Source organism: Toxotes jaculatrix, chromosome 15, assembly GCF_017976425.1.
Source record: "Toxotes jaculatrix isolate fToxJac2 chromosome 15, fToxJac2.pri, whole genome shotgun sequence".
Taxonomy (NCBI): Eukaryota; Metazoa; Chordata; class Actinopteri; family Toxotidae; genus Toxotes; species Toxotes jaculatrix.
In genome coordinates, this window is record NC_054408.1 from 8,993,038 (window position 1) to 9,018,174 (window position 25,137).

Here is a 25,137-nt window from a genome sequence, read left to right on the forward strand (position 1 = left end):
AATATTTAACCCGAAATCCCAGCCCTGAGCCTGCCTGTGACACACACAAATACACACGCACACACACACACACAGAGAAAGAGCGAGACACACACACACACGGACACACATGGACTTTAGCAAAGTAGAGGGCGATGTGTGTGCTGGGTGTTGTTAGCTGCTAAGCGTTGCAAACTTATTTACATACTTAAATAATCATCTGGTTTTTCTTAAATTGCCCAGAACGACATGGGTGGATCTGACTCGGACTGCATTAACGCTTTTATCTTAGACAACAACTCCAATACAGTCTAACTTAACTGTTAATTGATCCCAGATACAAAGGCCTGTAATTGATTGACTCACTACTCAGAAACCTGTGATCAGCTGAAGTCAAATTTATTTCTAGAGGCACAACAGGACACATTTGCTTTTCAAAATGTGTTGCAGTCTGAACAACAATAAGACACGCTCAATCTGTAAAGTGCCATTATCTTTATCCATGACTCAGACTTTTAGACAGAAATAACAGAGGAATTGTGAGTAATTCTGTATTACTCAAGATAAAAAAAAACAGACAGAAACATTTTTATTTGTGGCTAGAAAAAAAATATCCTAAAATGTAGTCAATTTTTGGCAGTTTTGCCTCCAGAACATTTTGAAAATCATATACAAAGCATGAAGCAGCATTACAATTATACTCCACTGTTGTCATGTTGTGTCATGTTTTATGTTGATGAAAAATTGTGGTTTTCTTTTCTTCTTTTTTTATGTTGTTTTATTGGAAATTGTCATTGTTGTTATTTTGCATTTGTATTCTAAATGCATGTTACATGCTCACACCTGCACTTCTCTGTGTCACATAATAAACATGCATCCTAAAATTTAAAAAGATAGATGACCTCTCCCTGACCAGAGTAGGGAAATTTCACTTCTCTAATATGTAGGGATGTGAAGTGGAGACACATTTCCTTTTATCCCTGCCACTTCCTGCAATATGCCCTTTGAGATGAACTGCACATAGATTTTATCACCCATCTTGATTCACTCACCCAGTAAGCAGCTTGATTAGCAGGTCAAAGATATACATTTGCAAAGGACCGCACCTGCAGTTTTGCATGTTTTATCTCTTTTATTACAAATCATAAATACTTCAGATGATTATTTTTATGACCTGAAGAATCCAGAAAAAAATCTAATAAGTGGACCGTGAACATTTTTGTCAAACAAGCATTTCCAGCTCAACATGTCTTCCTATGTTTTGAACACACATAAACTTTTTAAAACCTGCCTTTTATGTGTATAAATGTTTTTATAACACACTGTTAGGATTTGTTCATGTGGTTACAGCCTTGTTACGCTGGCTTATCAATCATTCATTAACTGTATACACCAGTTATAAATTCTTCATTTACAGACAGAAAACTTGTTGCTAATTAGTGTTATTCTAGAACAGGAATGCTATTTAATTCCGGATGACTGAGCGCCTAATGAAGTTGTCATGTTTTGTCTACAGTGTACACTGTACTTGATGGGAACCGAGTACATGCACACTGCGCAGAGGCCGGTGACAGAGGGGTTAATAGGGGCTCAACAGCTAATATTTGCCCTGGGGCCCCTCACCAGGTTAATCTGGCCATGCACAGCCCCCACAAAGTCATACCATACAGAACTGAATAGAGAGCAAGAGGCACCTGGAACTGTAGAAAACATAGATACAAGTATCCAAAACTGTTCAACTGTTAATTAAACAAGAGCTGAACTTGTGATCTTGTAAATTCACTGGTCCTTTAATTGACCATAGTTGAATAGTATAGTAGTAGCACTCAAATTTTTTAACAGCCAATGACAGATATCAGCCAAAAGATGTGGACAAATACATCCTTCACCTGCTGTAGGTTTTAGGGAACAAGGCCTACACTTATTTATGATGTGGCTTATTTGATCATGTTGAAAGTTTTCATACTACATTCAGAACACTTAAAGGAACATTCCTCTCATTGTTTTACTTTTCCTGTGTTTTTTGAATCAAAGGATTTAAAAACAGGAGGAGCTGAATGCATTTACTGTTAGGCTGTACTTAAGTATGTTTTTGAGTCAATTGTACTTTAGTATTTCGATTTTTCCCTCTGCTCCAGAACAATTCAGAGGGAACTCTAAATCCTCTGGATTTATTTAGTTACTTTTCAGATCAAGATTAAAAGGTTCATAAAATACAACATATTGTTAAAGATTAAACTAGTGATTCACAATCTTTTTGGCTTGTAACCCCTTCCAAAAATACATGCCCATTGTTCTGTGTGTTCAGCTGTGTCTGTCTGTGGCACCTTGTTACATTTCAGATGTCTATAGTTTTTAGTAGTTCCACCAAAGAAAGATCCCCCCCAAAAACTTCTCCAAGAGGTCAAATTATCAATATTTCACAAAAAAGCTTTTCGCAGCCCCTCAGTTTTACCTTGTTACCCTGTAACATATCACTCACAGAGGCCATTTTTTCTGCAGAATGAGAACTTTTACTTTTGATACTTTAGATTTGGTTTTGTTGATAATTTTTCTGTCCGTTGAAAAGTAGGAACTTGAACATAGGACTCACTTGTAATCGAATATTTTTGCATTGTTGAATGGGTCGTATAGTACGTCCCTTTTCCACACCTAGAGATGCACACAACAAATGGTTAAAACGAAGTATTCAGTCTTTCATAGGCTTAATGTAAAGCTTATGATAGATTGAATTACTTCAAGACAGCTGACTTGTTGGCACACGCTGGCTTACATCTTTATCCAGAGTCATGGACACATATTTTCTCACACACAAGAGTATTAGAGAAGAGTTTCATGAACATTATATTTTAAAACCAAACCGTCAGATAGAGGTCCAGCTTCAGTTCACACCTTCTCCCTTTCAGCTCTCTGCTCTAAATGAAATACCGGAGCAAGTTAAAGCAACAGGATCAAAAGTAATTATTTCCTCAGTTATATTTAAAATCTTTTTACATGTGCTGTACTACATTATACTTAGAGACATGTGATAATAATTTTGTACTGAACACATGCAGCGTCACTGTCAGTGCCATACTGCAGCCTGCAGGTCAAACTGAGCACAACACCAGCTGGTGATATCCAATATAAAGAAACAAAAACAATCTGGCTTTCTAGGAAGGTCAAAATCCACTCAACTAGTTAATGACTGTGATCAGTTCAATTATTTATTTCAGATTATTTTTTTCATTTTTTTAAAACACTTTTTGTTCAATGAACTACTGAAATTATCAAATTGAACGAATCGGTAACACTTCAAACCTCTCGAGTCTGTCTGTTCTATGGTGGATGTACTGTGAGCGTCTTACTAATGGTAACATCATTTTACTTCTCTTTCCTATATATTTTGTTTTTACAACTTTTAATTATTTAAAAAATCCATCATTTACAATGACATACATAGACTTTAAATGCCAAAGGCACAAAACCATGTTAGGATAAAATCAGTTTGCATGTCAACAGACAAATAATATATTGACCAATGATATGTGCATTTTATAGCCACTTGTGTCTTTTTCTTATCTATCAGGGATCAATTAACAGTCTATGTCCGTCTGTGTATGCAAAATTGAATGTTTAAGCCTTTTTGTTGTATATCCCCTTCCTCGTCACATTCATCTCTTAAAGCCAGGTTGAATCAAGGGACAGATCAATCATTGGCTCTCTGTTGACATGTGACCTATAGCTGTTGACTTATTACCTGGAAGAGTCAACCTCTCTGTACCTGGGAGTTCACCGTGAAGGTTAGGCGGGCTCTCACTCTCAGACTGAGAGCATCAGTTGCAGACTTTTTTAATGGATGGATGTTTTTATCCTCTTTTAGCCATGGCGACAAAGAAGCAGCTTGGATGGCGAGAGCTATTTCTGATATTCACAGGTAGGTTTTATGCTTCATTTCTGTCACTTTTCTATGAACCACCGCCACACCTTTGTGGGATTATCACCGCTGTTAATTATTAATCCAACGTCTTGCTACTCAGCCGGAAGCAGGATTGTGTTTTACTCAAAAGAAACCTGTGGATAAAACTATTTTTACATTTGTATTTATTTATTTATGTTACATATAGTGTATACTTAATACCACAAACATAAAGTTTGAGTTAGTCAGATTAAATCATACCAATTTTTCTCTGTCCCCAAGTTACACGTTACCCAAATGTCATTTATTTTGCAAAGACACCAAACAAATTGACTGGAGAGAAGACTGGTTATCATTTATTATATATTTCTTTTTGTTTCAGTACTTCCCTGCTGCAGGAGTTTACAGGTTTCTATTCCAGAGAAAGAATACGAGGTCGCAAGAGGAGGTGATATAACTATGAACTGTTTCTTCACCCCAGCCCGACCAGACTTCACCACACTCATCCTCACATGGGAAGCTTACCCTGACAATATTAATGATCCAGTGGTAAGAGGTTAAAATAACTGCTTGCAAAATGTGTGATGGTAACATTTTCTTAGAACAGTAATATTATGGTAAACTACCTAAAGGGGACTGATTTTACACATGGAGATCAGTTTACTTGTGGTGTGGAGTACAAGTCAGCCTGTGAACACTGTTGCATAATGTCTTCTGAGGCTTTGCCAAGTTTGAGGGTAAAAAAACCTTGATGATGTCTTCAGGTTTATCTCAGCATAGGGTGGGAGCCTACAAATTTATAACAGAAAGTAAAACATGTGAGTGGTAAAAGACGTGGGTGTTTACTAGACAGTGAGAGTATTGTATTATGAGAAGAAGTATATAGGAGTATTACAGGCGCACTCCTTAAACAAACAACATCAAATCAGTAACATATCCATTTTATACTCATGGTATTGTGTACCTTCCAATCTTCGACAAATCAGTTAACATTTTTAATCACACTTATTAACACTCTCCTTAGAAAATGTTACATGTTAAAAAATCACAGGGTCAAAAGTCACTGCATTAGAAATGTATCCAATGTGGGTCAACATACCACCAACACGACGGTTAACAAGCAGCTATTTTTACCCAGTAGCCCAAAAGTAATGTACAAAAACAACTCACTAGTACTGTATAAAGTTAATCCATTATTGTGTCTTTGCATATTGATCCGCAGTGATTTAACCCAGTGATTTTTAGTATGTATAACAGATTCTCTTCATTTCAAGGCCGTGACTGATACTTCCTTAAATGGACACTTCCTGAAATGGACAATGATCTACCAAAGTGAATCATAGTTTCTATTGCAAACAATGTTTCGCTCTCATCACTTTCAAATTCAAGCTCACAACAACTTTAGATTTAAAATCTAAATCACTTCAGTAATTGAGGTTCAGCAAATTAATGCTAAAGTTTTTATTCCATGGGAATTTATGCTAAATACTTATTACATTATTTTTTAATTGGATAAATCCTGTACACAAAATAATTCCAAATATACATTGTTCTGATATTGTATTATTATATTGAGCAGAGGTCTTTGTAAAATACACTGTTTGTGTTTCTCTAGAAATCCGTGGCCACCTACTATATGAATAGTCCTGACACTGACATTGCACCTGCTTATGAAGGCAGAGCCTCTTTGGAGGTTGACCTTCAAAAACAAGTGAGCACACTCCGCTTGACAAAGGTGACCATGCAGGACAGCCGCCGTTTCCAGTGCAGCGTCATGATCCCCAAGGATGATGAGGGAACAACAGCTGCCACCACTTCCCTTTTGGTCCTGGGTGAGAAGTAACCACTGATGTATTTTATTTGTCTGTCTGATGTGAATAACTATATTACTGTTTTGTCTCCGCAATCATGTTAAATCAATACAGTTCTCTAGTAAGAAACAGACTGTAACCTTTGACATCAATTTATTTGTTTTGTCCCCAGTTCCTCCCTCTCCTCCAATCTGCAGCATCCAGGGAAAAGCAGAGTACTGGCACAACATCACCCTCAGCTGCATTTCTCAGGAGGGGTCCCCAAAACCCATCTATAAATGGACGAGCTACAATGTTCAAAACATTCCCATACAATTTCCACCTAAAACAACTGAAAGTATGCATTTTAACCATCCACATGTTACTTTGAAGCGCACATCTGTGGCAGCCTGCCTTTTTATCAGTGTTAATGTAAAGAATGACAAAATGGCCCGTCACCTCAGCATTGTTTGACCTATTGTTTTACATTATTTTGCAGATGATGGAGTTCTGTCTCTCTTCAATATTTCAAGAGAGACGTCAGGGTTCTTCATTTGCACATCAACAAATCGAATGGGTTCTGCCAGCTGCAACTTTACCTTAGCGGTTATGCCAAGTGAGTGTTACAACATGATTTATGTGCTCGCCTGTTCACAATGAACTCACATTTTTAGCTTCTTTTAGTTCATGTGCCTCACCTATTGCACTTTCTTCAACCTCATTTCCAGCAGCAGGCAGGTGTTTTCAGCACAAAAACTATCGTAAACTATCAAGGCATTTTACTCGGGAGTTTGTGGAGACCAAAACAGAGCTAAACTTATAGTGCTCATGGAAGTGAAGACTGTTAATGTTTAATGTAATATTGTCCAAAAGAAAACATTTGAATAACAACAAATATAACAAACATTACATTGCTTTTATTCCAACCATAGTTTGTACTAATCATCAAAATACTCAAAAAGAGGAAGGTTGTTTGAAGTTTCATCCACCCCATTCTGTCTCATGTTAAAATCTGTTTCTCCTAAAATACCTTTTGCTAGCGAAAAATAATTGAATGGAAGCATGATTTGTAGAGGAGCAGGCTAAAATATTTCAGACACAAATGTGAAAGGTCAAAATGGCTAACAAAGCTGTAAATTGTAGGGGATCTTAGCCCTGGACTAAGTATAGTGAGAAAATCCCATGTCTTTTCTCCTTTCTCCTCAGGTAGCATAAATGAGGCGTCCATTGCAGGCATAGTTGGAGGAGTTCTTGCAGGTCTTCTGGTTCTGGGGATTCTCATCTTCTGTTGCTGCCGGAAAAAAGGCAAAAAGAACAAGTATGCTGAAGGGTACGTATTGTATGTCCTGTTTCTTCCACTGTAAACCAACACCAACAATTAGGTTAGTGTATTGATTATTAGTATCCCTGTTTGTTAGTGCCCCTGGAGAAGTGGAGTTTTACGACAGAGATGCTCCTGAAGCTGGAGAACAGTATTGCGATGACAAGCCAAACAGCAAGACCAAGCAGTATGAAGACAAAGAAGTTGTTCCTCAAAACAATTACAGTGTAGAAACAGCTGGACTCAAGTTTGAGGAGGATCAACACAGTCTTAGTAGAGGTAAAGAAAGGAATTATGGCAAGGGCAGTGACACTGACTCCCAGCGTTACCAGGACGACCAACATGATCACTATCGTGGAAGTCGTGATCGCCTTGACGATCAGCGAGATCATTACAGTGGCAGTCGTGATCGCCTCGATGATAAACGTAACTATTACAGTGGAAGTCGTGAGAGGCTTGATGATCAACGTGATCGTTATGGTGGCAGCCATGATCGCCTTGATGATCAACGTGATCGTTACGGTGGCAGCCGTGATCGCCTTGATGATCAACGTGATCGTTACGGTGGCAGCCGTGATCGCCTGGATGATCAACGCGATCGATATGGGGGCAGTCGTGATCGACTTGACGAACGACGCGATCGATATGGGGGCAGCCGTGATCGACTTGACGATCGACGCGATCGCTATGGTGGCAGCCGAGATCAACTCGACAATCGACGCGATCGTTACGGCGGCAGTCGTGATCATCTCGATTACAGTGATGACCAATAGAGAAACCGATAAGAATAGCCCTGTGTTACTGAATGCTCTTTTAAAACCTTTTTTTTAATACACTTTTTTAAATGTGCTTATATATGGATTGGCATAGTGTTCGATCACATCATAAAGCGACAGCAAAATTAATTTCTCACAAATGCCATAAATTCTCATGTAAAACGCGGTATTAAAATAAGAGCCAGGGGTGTGGCCAGCACAAACTAATAATCAATCAGGGATAGGTACCGTAAACAAAACTCATTAATGGTAGCTCAACCTGGTTGGGAAAAAAAGACAAAGTGGAACACCAAAGTGGAACACATGACTCTTGCTGTACTAATGGATAATACCAAATTTATCAAGACAACAGGTGATCGTTGCCATGTTTGCATTGACCAAATCAACTTTTGACTCTGCGCACACCAGCCGCAGTGTGCTAACATTGTACTGTAATTTAACTTGACCTGCATGAAACATCATACTTCAAACAGTTAACAGAAATGATGAATGTTTTTTTTTTTTACAAATTTTAATTTTTTTTGGCTTAAATATTGTTTAATTGTTGGTTTGTCTTTGTATTCTCATGAAAACTTGATTTTAAGTGTCTGCTGAACTCTTAGTTTGTGAATAAAAGTAATAAAATGTCTGTATTTTAAGCTTATTTTTAAATTGTGGTAATAACCCTCTATATATTGCCTTGTATTGCTTATGACATTTTTGCTTTTGCATGTCTCTGATTTAGGGAGCAAAGTAAGGAGATGCCAGTTTATACTGAAATTAATTTTACTTATAAATGATCATTTGTAACATTTTTTGCATTTTTTTTTCATATTTTTTTGTGAATGTAAGAACATTTCTCATATAAAGAAAAGTCGAACTGAGTTCAATAAAGAAAGTGGGTAAACCGAGTCTGACCTGATTTTATCCACAAGTCTGCCCCCTCCCTCCTCCACATTCACACCGGGCAGACCTCTCGACTCTGCCCTGTAGACACTGCTGCAACAGGAAAATAAAAAGTTAGATTCCAGCAGACGTACTAAACAACAACTCCAAAAACCCTGCTCTTGTGTTTTATAGACAGGGAAGCACAGGAAGTCGCCAGTCCTTCTTCTTTTTTTTTTTTTTCTTTTTTTTTTTTTGGGCTGGGACTCACCTCTGTACGAAGTGGTACAGTCCCGTTAGTCGCAGTGTGAGACCTGCTCGCAGCAGCTGCAGTTTGCGGACAACGAGATGACCAACATGCGGATAAACTACAGTTTACTATAAAACGGACAATATAATGAACCTTTACCAGCTGGCTATTTTACTGGGAGCATCATGTAAGTCTCATTCCCCTCTTTAAACTAAGCCATCTTTACCACAACAGCGCAACAGGTTGATCCTATGTAAACTTGCTTATCCAAGGCACCGTGGCTTCAAACGTATCCGTTAACTGAGGACTTAGGAAAGTGCTGGTTTTTGTTTTAGATTTTATTCGGGTGAATTAAGTTAGATGGTTTATAGTAATTATAGCAATGACTTGCCCCGTTTTTAACGAATTAATAACACATTAGTGGCTTTTTGGGGCAACTCTGGTAATCCCTCTGGGATTTATAGTGTGTGCTGATCAGTATTGGGCTGATTGGACTTCATAGAAAATCAAACCAAATAAAGTTCATTTATATAGCACGTTTCAAACAACCAACACATTTTAGTTACAGCCATTGCAATAGCATACGTTATCTCCTCAGGTATGATAATAATAATCCTTATGGCTAATAATTTCTGCTGTTACAGGCCTATCTGTACAGGAAACTACCCTGGTTTACTCAATAAAAGCAAAATTGTACATTTTGGAGTACAATAGTACAATGCACATCCAGGTAGAGCTACAATGATTAGTCCTGTAGTTCAACAGTCAATCAACAGAAAATTAACCTGTAACTATTTTGATAATTGTTTAATCTTTTAGTCATTCCCTAATCCCGGCATCTCATATATGAAGATACAATGCTTTTCTTTGTCATTTATGAGTGCAGTTATTTTAATACATCACTCTGGGTATTTTTCACAATTTTATGACGCTTTGTAGGCAAAGCAATCGATTTGCAGGTTAATCGATGATAAAGGTAATCGTCAGGTGAAAATTAGTCAGGTGCAAAGTTGCTGCAAATTTGTATCTTAGAAACTACAAGAAGGTGTGACTAAATGCACAGGAGGTCTTAAGAGTGCTGAAAAAATACTTGTGATGGTTCATGTGTGAGCAATGAACTCCTGATGATAAATGTTTTTAACAGGTTGCTGTAACATTGTAGTGAAATCCTTTATCAAACGCGAAGACTATATTCACTCTTATCACAGTTTTTTGTTGGGTCAATGAGTCAATGTGAAGGAATGCACGGCACAGTCAAGGCAGGAAATGTGACAGCTTTGGAGAGGAAAAGTCTGATTGTGTTCAGGAAACATGCAGCAGCAGAGCTTTGACCTGGAATACATTTGTGACCACACGCTGTTTTAAAAAGTCGTCTGATCTTGAAATGAGGCCTGTACGCAGGTGGAGGAGGAGACTATCTGCTGTCTCTGTAAACCTCTTCATTAACCTACAGTGAGTCACACCTGATGTGAACTTCATATAAACAATAGTTAACAATGACTTAAAGGTGATGCGTCTAGCAGTTTCTGTATGTGTGTGTGTGTGTGTGTGTCTGTGGACTTCATCTCACCTCAAAATGATGGCATTCATGCAGTAACGGTTCGGTTTAAATCTCTAGCAGATAATTGGTCTGTTCACACCCAGCTGGACGAAGCCAGATACTCCCATTGGTTGAGAGTCTGTGACCTCCTCCCCCTCTCAGCTCCTCAAGTGGGACGGGAGGGGTGGAAGGGTAGCAAACAATGGACTGGTCCATGAAAAAAAGAAACAAAGGGAAGACCAGTGCTCTTTTGTGGGAGGAATTTAGGAGCTCGCTCACCCCTCCTGTTGTTCTCTTAGTCTGTAGAATTATTCGGCTTAATCACCATCATAACTGTTTGTCTTTTACTTAGACATGTGTGGTTGAAGTAATAGACCTAATGATGCTCATTAGACTGTGCTCTTATTATTATAAATAAAACTTGTTTGAAACTCGCCATGATGCAGTATGGGTGCTATAGGGTTGAATTAATTAGTTGATTAATCGATTAGTCGACAGGCAGAGAAATAGTCAGCAACAATTTTGATAACTGATTATTAGTGCCAAAGATTCAGTGGTTCCAGCTTCTCAGATGTGAGCGTTTGCTGTTTTGGTTTGTTTTAACATCAGTATTGTTAATTTGCATTTTGAACTCTTAGTCGGAAGATGTCAACTTTGACTCTGAGAAACAATGCATCACAAAAGGTTTATTATCAATGAACTATATTGATATGTCAGAAAATGGTTTAAAATGCTCTCTAAACCCAAGGTGACATCTCCAAATTACTTCTGATGTCTGACCAATAGTCCAAAACCTAAAAATATTCAGTTCACAAACTTATAAAACAGAGAAAATTCACACAAAGGAGAAGCTGGAACTGGGTAATATTTGGTATTTTTGCTTAAAGATGGACTTAAACTAAAAATCATTTAGTTGGTAATAGTTGGTCATTGTGCAGTTCTAAAATTAACTGGTGATGGAAATAATAGTTTGCTGACTTGCTCTTATTTTAGAAGGAAACTAGGAAAAAGCATCCATTTTAGATAAACACGATAAACGCCAACTGTATGAACGCTCCTCTTAGTGGTCTAGTGCAGAGGCAGGCTGGTGGACTAGCTTTTGTTTTGATTTCCTGTCTTCTGGGAAATGTTTACAGTGAGTTCCTGCCCCACCTAGAGCTAATATGACTAGCAGAAAGCACCCACGAGCGTCTGACCGCTTCATCCCCTCCCTCTGTGATGACAACCCCCTGCCTCTCCACAGACCTCCCAGCCCCCTACACACACTGGAATTTAACCTTCCTGACCCTGGTACTGAGCACCAGAGGAGCCCCCACACACCTAATCTCTGTTCCCGTCTTCTCTCCCCCGTTTTGATATGACCCACGTGTTAGAATCATCATGAATCATCTGTACAGCCAAAAAAGAAACACAGCTGCAGTAATCAAGATGTAATCATGTGCATCCTTTTCCAGGCTTTAATGACACTCAGTTAAAACTAATGCACTGTGGCACAACGGCCTTGTAATATTTTGTCCACCCCATTTTTATCAGTGATGGTAGACTAAATATATTAGAGACACCTTAGAGTATAACGCAGCCTCCAAAATGACCACAAAGATGAATCAACACCTCTCTGAAACAGTTTAAAGAACAGGTTCACATTTTGTCAAGTCTTTCTTAAAACAACACCCACATGCCTCGAAAGTTTTTGGTTGCTGTAATTGTTTATACTGGCTGAGGAGAGATGCCTTCCTAAGGCAAGGGGACAAAATCCACCATCCTCATTCTGTGCAAAAATGCTTTATATGGGTTCAGCCAAAGCTAATAAAAGCTCTCAGCAGTCTGAGTTAGACAAACCAAGTGGGTATCTTTCAAAGATACAGTCTTTTTAGTACCAAATTTGCTGTTAATGTTACTATCCCTCCATCGCATCTCAGCAAGAAAACGCTGTCTAGAGAAACAAAAAAAGGAAATTTCATAGTATCAAGACTTTAACTTTGGAGGAGACCCACTCAATTTGTCTAAGAATGATGACCCCTGTCACTTACATCAGCATCTCATTAGGAAGGGCCCACCACATTTCCAGTATGGACAGGAGGAACAATTATGGTAAACAAAAACTGTTGCAATGTATTGCATTAAGCTTGACTTGAAAAACTTGTGAACCCTTTAATCAAAAACTGAACATTATAACCTTCTGTTGTTGTATTACGCAGCATTAGTTTTAGCTATTTATACCTATTAAACTCAGTTAGGGCTGAAAAGATAAATTGACCACCAGTTTTCAATGATGTTCAATCAAAAAAGGCAATTTGAAGACATCACCATGGGCTTTGGGGAATGGTAATAGACTGTTTTTCACTATTTGATGACATTTTTTAGACATTTTATAAAATAATCGTTAGTTGCTGCCCTAAACTTAATGCCCATCTGTGTGTCATGTTGGGAAAAGCACTTTTCTTTTGGGCTTAAAATAAACCTTATGTCAAGGTGCTTGGTTTCCATCATTGCAGGATAAGTACGTGACCCTGTTTTTTCTAAAGGCTGATGCTGTGCTGTGTTTGAAGTTAGCTGCACACACTTTTATCTTCAAAAGTGATATTTGCATGACCCACTGAAAAGTCAAATCACATGTCCAGGAGTCAGACTAAAGGCTTATATTTGGGTCTGTTTTTAAGAGTGAACATTTCACTTATCTCTATTTTCTTTTCCTGTTTGTTTATGTCTGGTGTCAGTGTGCGTGTGTGATGGGGTCCATGTCACAGTGCAGCGGAGGCAGCAGCTTGGGATGCTCTTCCAGTCTGTGGTCCTCCCGTGTCAGTATCAAACAGCCTCCACCCAGACCCCGGTGGTGCAGTGGTGGTACAAGTCCTACTGTCGAGACCGCACGCGAGAGTCCTTCAACCTGCCGGAGCGCCTGGGCATGCAGGCTTCTGAGCTGGGACCCACGGCCCACCTGGAGTGTTCCGACAGCACCCGCACGGTTCGGGTTGTGGCCTCAGCGCAAGGAGCTTCCATGACACTGGCTGAGCACTACAAAGGCAGAGACATCTCCATCATAAACAGTAATGTGATCATTCTTACCTTCTACAAGACAGAGGTGATTTAATGATGAAGAGTCGCTGCAGCTGTTTGACCACTGCGCCCTGAAATTCATCCCAGGAGTCAGAGCTGACTGTGCTTTGCATTTCCTGTTCTCTAAATAAACTTCTTTTGTCTTTGTCTTACAATAGAGCAGGCATTACACACACTCATGCGATCACCACCTCCTGCTCTCACTCCCATTCATGTCAGCACTCCTTTTAAACCTCAACCTTATCAAGAGAAAACACCTGTCTTCTATCCAAATGTGTTAGTGAGACAGACAAATTCAACAATGCCCTTCTGTCGTCATTCAGTACAGTTAAAAAATACTGACACAATAAATGAATTGTTGGTCATCATTTAATTCTAAATATGATGAGGCTTTTCTTGTTATTTACATGTAAACATTCTGTTTTTAGTCTCATCTCTGTTGATTTGAATTTACAAATGGAGCGGTTAAATGCTCACCTGCCCTTTGACCTCTCAGCTTTCTCAGTACAAGTAAACCTTGTTTCTTGTCTCTGTGCAGAAGCGGACCTGAGGATCGGGGAGCTGCAGTGGGGCGACAGTGGAGTGTACTTCTGTAAAGTCGTTATTGCTGACGATCTGGAGGGGAGGAATGAAGGCCACCTGGAGTTACTTGTGCTTGGTATGCATACACTTCATTTTTCTGCTAAAGGAAGGATCAGGATCTGTTGGCTACAGTTTTGTTTATATGTTTGTTTGTGTGCATATTAAGTTCTGTGAAGTGTCTTTCTATAATTTAGTTAAGGTTTTACAAATGGCTTTTTGTTTCCTGCGTTCCAAAGTGTCCATACAACAGCTTCCATGGAAACGGCCAAATGGTGTTTGCCTCTTTACATGGTCCTGATCCTCCATGACAGGCTCTATTGTTTAGCCACTTTGGAGGGCTGACGTGGACTTGGCTGGACTGTACTTTAGGTATATCTTAACTCAGCTGGACACTATGAAAGTCAGGGTTCTGCAGCTCAAAAGACTATATGGGATCATATTTTCAGCTACTCAACAGTTTATGTTTGTGCGTTTGTAGTGTGTTTGTTGCTGATTAATGATTTTACAAAGCGCCTGAACCTACACTGAACAGCTAATGTTTCAGTGCCCAAAGGTCAGAGATTCACCATGTACTGTTAATGAAACCTGGAGAAGCACGTCCACTCGCTGAGAGAGAAATTGTGGAGACCATTGTCGGCAAAGCCACTCCTTAAGCTGTTACCGTGGCAACGTGGAGACAGGAGCATGTTAAGGGTTACTGCTGTTGCAGACATAAAGTGAGAGAGACAAAGAGAGAGAGAGAAAAACCAGGCTGAACTCTCATAACAATGTGAACTGGAAGTTACCCAAAACAGTTTTCTTCCGTTAAGTTAAGACTGACTCGGTGTGCTTGTAGTATTAAAGTCTGCTCATTCATATGGCCCTCCTCCGCTGTGCGCTAATCTGATTATAATCAGCTCACAGGAGAGAAGAAGGGGGGATAAAATTTGCGAGAATAACAAAACTGCACTAGGTTTTTGGTACTAGTTTCTTTTAAGCTTTGCCATGTTACATCTAAGTGTGTAAAACAACTTCGGCAGCAGATTGGCACTTTCCTGCTGAGCATTAGATGACAAGAATTGGCACCACTCTCAGTTCAATAGCTAGTTTATGACAACAGCTGTTTAGTTTAGCTTGGCGTACACTGGAAACAGGGGGAAACACTTTACCTGGCTTTTTCTGAGAGAAAGTCTATCAGCACCTCTGTGTTCACTAATTAATATGTTATATTTTGTTTGTTTAATCGATAAATAGTTTGGCACATAACTTCCATTAAAACTACACATTTTCTTTAAGATAAGCTAAGTTCACCAGCCACTTACTCTAGCTTCATATTTACTTTACAAACATGAGACTTGTGTCAGTCTTCTCATCTGACTTTCTACAGGAAAGGAAAAAAGTGTTTAAGCAAACTCTTGTGCTGTTTCTTCTCTCAGCATGTCTCTAATCTCTGCTTTAATTTTTCTTTTTGATTCATTTTCATCCCCTCTGCTCATTCTTTTTTCTTGCAAAATCTTCATCTGCACTCCTCCATTACTCTCTCCTCAACCTTCCATGCTCTCCCTGCATCTTTCACTGCCTCCCTCCCTCTCAGGGCTGCATAGCTCCTCAGCTCTCTCAGGTTACTCAGTGTTACTGAGCTTCATGGTATGTAGATGAGTGTGCCAGGTCAGGGTAGCAAGATTACTTATTTTATCAGGGCAGGGTACACTGTTTTTTTCCCCCCCTCCATAGAAACAGCATACTCAGCAGTCTCTGGGGCCTGACGGCCCGTGGTGGTTTGAGGTGTCTCTCAAACAGATCAGACAGTGACTGGTCTTTACACTAATTATAGTCTTTTGCCACCTCATGATAAACACACCCTAGAAACATGAACACCTGCAGTAATGTTTCAGTCTCAGCACACCTGTTACAGTGTCTTCTCTTTTCCGTACAGTTTTCTAACTGCCTTGAATCTTTTGTTTTCTCCATTTTGGCCTGTTTGTCTTTCATATGAAGCACAAAAGAGGCATTGTTTCAGAACCATACAACTTGTGTGACCTTTTTTTTTTTTTTTGATGAGCTCCCTTGGTAAATTGTTGTGTGCCCCAGTTTCCAAAACCCCCTCTTTGCCTTTGTTGGCACCTCTTGATATGTGAGTTTATGTGTCTGTGTGCATGTGACATCTATAGCAGCATGTGCAATCACTCATTTGTGAGCTGCTTTAACACTGTCAGAGAGGCACATGTTTGGTGTTCACCTCATCACAGAAATATAGCACTGCAGGCCTCTTGCTAAAATTAGATTCAGAGTAAAATAAGTGTTGCTTTTGAACTCTGAACTTGGACTTATGTGACTTAGTTTATGTTCACAGACTAGTAGTTTTGAAAGCCCTTCTAGGAAACTTTATGGTGTCATATTTTATTAGCATGAACTCTGGACAGCAAAATATATCAGTGAGTTTACAACCATGTTAGCTGCTCTGTGAGACTGTACTTACAGGCACCACGTTGGTTTGAGCGTAATGCTAACATCAGCATGCTAACGTCCTCTCACTGACAATGCACCATCTTGGTGTAGCCTGTTGGCATGCTAACATTTACAAATTTGTGCTAAATGCAAAGCACGAATGAGGCTGATGGGAATCTCATTACCTTTTGCACATATTTAAACCATAGCCTGTATAAGACATGGACGTAGAACCCTTGATGTCACCCATTGGTTTCAGGGAGTTGGTTTTGTGACCAAACCATGGGCATTTGAGCTGCGCCATCTTGGATTTTAGTGGGAGTGTACTTTCCATATTTGGCGAAGAGGCGGTTACTCTACGGGTCACCCGGGGTCAGCCGGCCGAGAACCCGGCCACTTAGCTCGGAGCAACCGAGCTAGCCTAAGGCTAATCAGCTAGGCTAACAAGCTAAGCGGCAGCTACATGCAGCTACATCCACCACACGACAGTCTCCGAGTCCGACTAGCTCAACCCTGTGTAACCGTGACACACAGCATACAACAGAGATCGTAATGTTGCTGCTGTGTTTTAAACATGACTGAACGTCTGATCAAAATTTAATGGCAGTTCAAATATTTGTCGAGATATTTCAGTGGTGGACTGACCTACTGACTGTAATGCTGCTATCGTGGCTAGGATTTAGCATTTGTGTTCATTCTTCTTTAAGTAAAGACAGCATGTATGATGTATAATTCACAAAATCAAATTTATAAAGGCAAGTTCATATGGGCACAAACATTAAATATACAATGATTAAACTTTGTTACTTCATGTTTGCTGATTGCGTGAAAAGTTCATCCCTTCAGTTCTTCAAGTAGGCCTACTGCTTGACCATTAATAATCCACTCTGCTACCAAATTTTCTAATTTGCCTGACCCATTGATTCTTGCTTCCTGCTTCCTCTTCCGGCCTTCACCTGTGCTCTCCCTCTCTCTGCAGGCAGGACAGGTCAGCGGGACGATCTCTTACCTGAGTTTGATATGGAGATTATGCCAGGTATGGCACTTCACCTGCACTTTCTTCTCACTGCCTGTCATCCTCTAGCTTCCCTAATGCTGCCTAATGTTTAATTCTCGCTGACCAATCAAAACTCTGACTAACAAACGTATGTTCACGATCCAGTGATGACACTGAACTTTTATCCGCTACTTCAGATATTGAAGCAACGTAAAGAAAAATTCACAGGATTACATTTCCAGTGTTTCCCCTAGATTTACAGCTTTTTTGAGGGGGGGGGCTAATATAATGGTAGGGGAAACACTGATTTCTTATCTTTTACCTCTGGTTATAATTTAAATTCCACAGGGGATATGTGTTGACTGATCAAGGGGTTTTGAGTGGATTTTGCTTTTCGGCACACCCTGAGGAAGTGTGTTGTTAGAGCCTGGATGCTACAAGAGATGTGACAATGGATAAGAGACAGAGTTCTCTAGAGATTCCTATTTTGAAGTTTCCTATTTTAGTTGCTCTGTGGTTTTTGGATACGTATTTGGACACAGAAACATAGCATGGTTGTAATGAGAATTGTAATGAATTACAGCATGATATAGTTCTTGCCAACATTTCTATCAACTTCTGAGATTTGCAAATGTGCAAGTTAAAACAAAGAAGTTAAACACTTGAGAAAACAAGATTTTCAACTGCTTACAGTTTTGTCTGATTGTCATAACCACTTAATTTGGAAGTAAAACTAAAAGTGAGTGAACCTGAAATATCAGTAATAATCCCTCCTTTCAACTTAATGTTTTGCTGACCTCCAGTGATTTAACTTGGAGCCTTGCTGCAGTGATGATAAAAATGTACTCCGGGGTGTGTCACTACACTGTGACATAATTTAATTATTAATTAAAGCTTCTGAATGACTTTAGAGGTTGTTATGCCAAACTTGTTGCCTCGTACATCTTATTTGTAATTGGACATTTGCTAATCGTATTTCATTTTTGAGGGAAACTGGAACAGAACATTGCGTCTTTTACTGTATTTATTTGTATTTGTGTGTGTGTCTCTATTTCAGAGTGGGCATTTGTGGGATCTGTAGTCCTGGGCAGCATCTTGTTCCTGTTGTTGTTGGGAATCTGCTGGTGCCAGTGTTGTCCTCATTCCTGCTGCTGCTACGTCCGCTGCTGCTGCTGTCCTGACACTTGCTGCTGCCCACGACACTGTGAGTGACAAAAACAACTACATGATTTGCTTAAAAATATCACTTAATGTGAATCAGCTTGACATGAGTCGCTCTGCATGGAAGGTTTACTGTCACTGTCATTCTCCCATACAGTGTATGAGGCAGGGAAGATGGCAAAGAGTGGACAACCACCCCAGGTGCCAGTTTATCCCTACTACATCCCTGGTGTCCCTACTGTGGTCCCTCTTGCCCCTTCATCCCACATGGAGCCAAAAATCACCTCTCTCCCTTCAGTGGAGAACAACCTGGCTGGAGGTGAGTGTCATCAATGTTGTCCGTAAGGTGTAGAGATATTAGAAAGCTCTGCAACAGCCTGTTGCAGCAACACTGACTTGACTAACCCTCATTTCATCCGTCATCCTCAAGTCTGTCTCTAATCTAAATAGAAGCCAGACAAACTACAGAAATGTCTGTCAGCTACATGCATGTTTGTCATTTAAATCTAGCCTTAACACGTCTGAGTTTGGTTGTTAGCTTTTGCCTTGTAAGAATGTCCATTTCACACAAGTATATACATGTGTGCTGCATGGTCACTGTATGTCGCTGTGTGTATATGGGTGTGTGTGTCCACATCAACAGTGCGCAGTGGTTACCGACTGAAAGCCAGTCCAGACCAGGACTCAATGAAAGTTCTGTACTACATAGAGAAGGAGCTGGGTCAGTTTCCCTCTGCCAAGATGGCTGCACTCAAACGTAAGACTGCACAGATTAGGCCAGTTTCTGTAATCTGTGGCAGTGAAACAGTGTGTATGTGTCCAAGTGTTTCTCTTTTTTGTGCATGGTTTGTGTAAATTAACTAGTGCTAGTTTTCATCTAATCCTTCCATTCATTTCATTTCATTTCATCACATCACATCTAACTGTCCTTACTGAAATGAGAAAAAGATGTTTCTCATTTTCAAAAACAAAGATTTAAATGTAGGGTCGCTCTTTTTTGTCCTCTTTGTAATCAGTAATCCACTATGAGGTGTGACGATACATACACACACACACACCCAAAATGTTTGACTGCAACATTTCACAGCGCACCTGAAAATTGTGAAATTTATTTTCACGAAGATTTTTGTGATAAAAACAGTAAATGTACTTTTTGTGACGTGTCTGTCTCGACAGCTAGTAGCCTATCAGAGCTGAGCTCTCTGCATGATGGAGGGACTACAGACTTCAGACACACCTATCAGACGGTCCAGATGAAGGCGCTCCCGCCCATTGCAGATCTCGATGACCATTCAGTGGTGAGAACTGCTCCACCTGCACAGAGTCGGAGGCCCAGGCGGGACAGAGGAAACCACTCAGATGATGAACTAGACAGAAGGTATAATTGCAATACATGTTGTCTGTGTTATTTAGTGCTTATGTGTTAAGAGAGTAAAGGTCCCATGAAATGTTATTATTAAGTCTTTGACCTGCCCATTACATGGGATCATTTAACACACATTTAAAACACACTGGTCTAGAAATCCCTTCATTCTCTTTCAGAGACTAGAAAATATGTGTCTATACAGTCAGACATTACAGACATGTTACTATGCTAATGTTCAGCTGTCCATTGCCCCTGCATCTCACCCACCCAGACAAACTGCCTCATTAAAACAAAGTCATGGAAACCAAATTCTTCAAACTCATTTCATGTCATATAAGTGGAAATTCCTTGTCACCGTGAGCTCTTCCTTGCTGTAGGTGGAACCCTCGCTCAGAGCACCTGAAGAGAAAGACTCTGAGCAGAAGAGGGCGTACCGGCTCCCTGGACGAGCTGGAGGAATTCGCTCGTTCTTACGGTTCCCGTGGTCGACGGGCTGAGCCTCCAGATCAGGTCTATGATCGGGATTACAGCCCTCCCAGGCGTTTCTACAGAGATGAAGATGATGGCTGGAGGCGCCGCAGCCCCTCACCTTTACCACAAAAGAGAAGGGACACATGGGACAGTGATCGCCCCTCTCGGCTTCCCAAAAGCCGAGATTACGACAACACCTTCCTCAACAGTGTGCTGGAAAGCAAGGCGAGGGGGCGGGGAGGGGACAGAGGCGCTGGGAGGATGGACGAGGACAGTGACACTCCCTCCAAAGGCAGCTCCAGGGGAAAGGGCAGCGATAGTTACTACAGTCGGTCACCTAGCAACCGTCCAGAAGAGGAGGACCCTTTGCCTCCGTACACTGAGCTGGAGGCAGAGCGGTACCGCAGGGCTGACCCAACCACAGACCGGTACCGCACTGCAGAACCTCCCAGATCAGAGAGATACAGGACCACTGAACCAGCCATGAGGCCTTTCTCTTACACCCGCCCCCACCAGGGGATGTCCCATACACTACAGGGGGGCAGAGAGGAGAGAGACAGGAGTCGGAACCTGGTGAGTTACTTGTAGCAGGAACAAGGACTTCCTTCCTCTTCAGCTCTTCAGGAAAAGAGCCCCTATATCCTGTAAACAGTTACACTGACAATGCCAGTGATATTCTACATTTTTCTTATTGTCAACAAATCCCATGAAAAGACCAAATCCAACAAGGGAAGGATTCAAAGCCTGATGTGGCCTGTTTGTCTCCATTATCATCCATAACGTATTAAAAATGTTGTGATGACTTAAGGGTTTAAGACCTGGTTCAAGTCCAGTTAGGACTTTGGTTGCATGTCATCCCTTCTTTATCTCTGCTCCCTAATTTCTTGTCAGGATCAATAAAGGCAAATACCCCTAAAATACTTTTATATATTTTTAAAAAACTACAAACCAAATATTTGTGACCCCTTTTTACATAGTTATTGCTAAGCACCACAGAGAAGTTAAAAAACTACTGAGAGCCAATATAAATTGTGATCTTTTCATGGGATTTGTTGACAGTAAAAATAAAACAAAACAGTACCAGCCCTGTGCATAAACATTTAAAAATGTTTTATAGTATTATGTACATAATTGTCTCTTGTGCAATGTAAAATGCAAAATTTATAGTCTTAACACTGAATCATTATAACATAGTTTTTATGTGATTTCAAATAGGTAGCTGTAACATTTTAGTATAAATATGAAATTAAACAATGAGAGCATGTGGAGTTGATTAAATTTACATTTGAACGCAAACATGCATAATCTGTCCATGCTTGCAATCATCACAGTGTTACAAATGCTTACTTTCTGGCTTGCTAAATATCTAAAAAAAAAAATCATGAGGAATCACTATCAGTATTAGTCGTTACTAACAAGGCTTGAGCTGCATGACTGCTGTGCTGTGAAACGTAATAAAGCTTCAATACCTCAGACATCAGGCTGGACTAACCTTGCATGAGCATGAACTCAAAGTCTCTAACGTGTGGCTCTTGGTGTTTTCCTTAACAGAGCACTGCACTGAGCAGGGACTCTCTCATAGTGTGACAAGGTTTCCCAGCCTCCACCCGCACAACAATGCCAGTCCGTTCGTTTAATCCGTCCTGTTGCCACACAGGAGTGGGATAACTGTTCTACCATCAGCCACATGAAGTCTGACTCTTCTCACTGAAATAACTGCACTGAAAAACAACATCAGTGGATGGAAAATGAGTGTGCACGAAGCAGCATGTGCAGACGTTTCTGTGGGTGCAGGACATTTTTACTCAAGTGCATGAATTAAACCTGTGTATTTCTGCATACCTGTGTATTTCTGTGTGGCAAATGGTGATGGTGCATGTGTGGTGTGTGCACCAGTTTAATTTGTTGAATTTGAGTTGAGTTGAGTGTCTGGATTTACTTTATACCAGTGCCAAGATGTGTATATATATATTTTATAAATTATCTGCCAAATTCAGAATGGTCTTTTGTAAACTAAGCAGAACACTACAGTCTTATTATTTTCCTACAGTCTTCATACTCAGTACACTGCAACTCAGGTTCGCTTTATATTTTTGTTTCTGTTGATATTGTGCTGTATGTAAGTACTGTACCTTGAATTTGTCTGCAAATTTTAATTGCACTGCTTTAAATACTTTTTGAATAAAGAAAACTCAGTAAGAAAAAACCGTTTATATAGTTTTTATTTTGTATATATCACAGTTACTGTACATCCCTTCTCTCTATACCAACTGCTTAGACTTTTGTGTACTTTAGATGAAGTAACTCTGTAAGCACTTATGCTACTGTTTGCACAATCTGCTTACATGCTAAACTTTACTTTGTTATATACTTATATTTGAGTATGAGCTTAAATATCAGTATGATTCATTTTTTTTCTGCATCTTCTATGTTTTTTTCTAAGTCTTTTGGATAATGCATCAAATGCCAAAGGTTGTTACTAAAATAAGAGTTCTATATCACAGAGATTTTACAGAATAATAATTTGAATGTAGAAAAAAGGTACAAAAAGTAAAGTCACCCAAATGACACAAGTATAAGTACAAGATTTTTTATGTGTACTTCTCCATAATTTCACACTATACGTAATTATACTGTAAATATAACTGGTCTTTGAGCTGACATGTTTGCATTTCAGTTATTTTGACATGATTGTTTCTGATATATAACACCTATTGTTTGTCACAGACTATAATCCCTGAGTGGCTGTTAGGTTTGATAATGTGTGTGTACATTGGACAAAGCCTGTGTTTTTTTATCGCAGCTTATCAAATATCCACAGTTAAATAAACACTCGAGCTTTACTGACAACGTCCATCTACATAGTCAGTGCATGTTAGCCCTAATGTAAAGCATGTGCCGCGCTTTAAATGTTTATATTTAGTGTTTTAGTGTGTGAATAGCACATAATAATCTCACATTTATAAAATTATTAAAAATGTGTTTTCACTCATATTCAGAGTTCCCATTCATGGCAGTTATTAATTGTACATGATTAATATCCACCCTGCTTATTCAGTGTGACAAGTCAATGTAAATTAAACAACTTTAAATGATCTAATATGAAACAATATCAATATTGATATTTGTAACATCAATTAATCTGGACAGATTATGAGAGGATGGGCCCCTCGACTGAGACATTTAAAAGGCCCCCCACCCCTCCAAAACGGAAGCAAGACACCAAGACCAAAAGAGACACAAAACAGCCACAAACAACGCAACTGCAGAATTAGCAGCCATTTTCTGTCACTTTATGTACATTCTGAGTGTCTTTGGACATTTTATTTCTCATTGTGGATGTTTTGTGTCTCTTTGTGGTTATTTGATTGACTTTTGAATGTGAAATGCTGACACTCACTTTATACAGAGGTTCTGGTACAGTGGCCCCAGGGCCTGTACCTGTTCAGTCATCCATCCATGTTAAAACAAGTCAACAACCTATGACCCTCTAACTCTCTTAGGAGGGGCACCAGGGGTGGACTTTTGGGGGGAAAGGGGAAGCCCCACACCGACACGTTATTGCTGTTTGTTTAGAGCAAAAAACACACAGGAAATTACAGTTTAAATATACTGACAAGGAAGTAATTCAGTCTGTGTCTGACACAGACACAGATGTGTTAGCAAAGCTTTTTTTTCATCCATGCTGCATTTTTCACAGGATTTCAAGCACACTTCAGGGAGCTGAGAGCAGCACTTGAGTTCAGCTCAGGCGGGCTTGTTTTGTGTCAACAATAAATGCCCGCTGGGGTCCATGTCCTGGATAGGAGATGTAAACATACTCGCACAAAGAGCACCAACACTCGTTCAACATGACTCATACCGAGAGTGAACTTTATACTCAGGCTGTTTGCCACAATCAAATAAAGGGATACCATCCAAGCCAACCTCCCTCTACTTCATTTGGTTTATAGTCAGAACACGCTGGTTTCCCTCCTTTTAATTTCCCTCATTTTTCTTTTTTTTTGTTCACATGCTGAGGGCAAGCAAGAGTGCATTCTGCTGCCAGGTATGCCGCATTTGACAACACTAAGGGAACAGATTTACCAAGCTGTCTGTCTCTCTACTGTTCTTGCCAGTTAAAGATGTTTTTGTTTAAGGGGGAATTTTTTCTTTATCCAAATATTAAGGATAGATGACTGTATGCTTAGAAAACTGATTGAGTTTTCTAAGTTTAAATAATCTACATTGCGTTACATTTTCTTCATCTATATCATGAACTGTTGGTGAATGAGTTTGGTAGCTAATTAACTACAATTGGAAACAATATCATAGTATGAAAATACACCATTACAAGTAAAAGTCCTGCTTTGAAAATGTTATTTAAGTAGAATGATGCCTTAATGTGTGAGCAGCATTTTACTATAGTTAGATTGGGTGGAACTAGCAGAGTTAGGAAACTATTTCATATTCATGGGTCGTTTAATCTATGTTAAGTAAAATTACATAAGTATTTTAAGCAAAATGTACTTAAAATAGCATGAATTAATAATTTGAGTGAACAATCCACCTCCCTCCTCTGTAGGACAGTATGCTCTTCCTACTCCTCTTTTCTTTCCTCCATCTTGTACCTGTCAGAGGGGGCGTGGTCAGTGATGTCACCTGAAGCTGGACGGGGT

At 39.7% G+C, this 25,137-nt stretch overlaps 2 protein-coding genes across 4 annotated transcripts; both read left to right on the forward strand.

The window, feature by feature from the left end:
• The first annotated feature begins 3,843 nt into the window (after positions 1 to 3,843).
• Positions 3,844 to 7,761, forward strand: LOC121194747 (cell surface A33 antigen-like). Its single transcript, XM_041057755.1, has 7 exons — positions 3,844 to 3,895; positions 4,260 to 4,426; positions 5,493 to 5,709; positions 5,861 to 6,025; positions 6,167 to 6,283; positions 6,874 to 6,997; positions 7,086 to 7,761. The coding sequence occupies exons 1-7, from the start codon at positions 3,844 to 3,846 to the stop codon at positions 7,759 to 7,761; spliced, it is 1,518 nt and encodes a 505-aa protein (XP_040913689.1).
• A 1,174-nt stretch (positions 7,762 to 8,935) lies between these two features.
• On the forward strand, positions 8,936 to 22,678 carry ildr2 (immunoglobulin-like domain containing receptor 2). 3 transcript variants are annotated; one of them, XM_041057903.1, is made up of 10 exons: positions 8,936 to 9,065; positions 13,136 to 13,465; positions 14,014 to 14,133; positions 17,464 to 17,520; positions 18,539 to 18,685; positions 18,800 to 18,961; positions 19,286 to 19,399; positions 19,819 to 20,020; positions 20,386 to 21,052; positions 22,031 to 22,678. In XM_041057903.1, the coding sequence occupies exons 1-10, from the start codon at positions 9,026 to 9,028 to the stop codon at positions 22,064 to 22,066; spliced, it is 1,875 nt and encodes a 624-aa protein (XP_040913837.1). In that variant the 5' UTR covers positions 8,936 to 9,025; the 3' UTR covers positions 22,067 to 22,678. The 3 variants fall into 3 exon arrangements, with proteins under 3 accessions (XP_040913837.1, XP_040913839.1, XP_040913838.1); XM_041057905.1 differs by lacking the exon at positions 19,286 to 19,399; XM_041057904.1 differs by lacking the exon at positions 17,464 to 17,520.
• Positions 22,679 to 25,137: the final 2,459 nt, after the last annotated feature.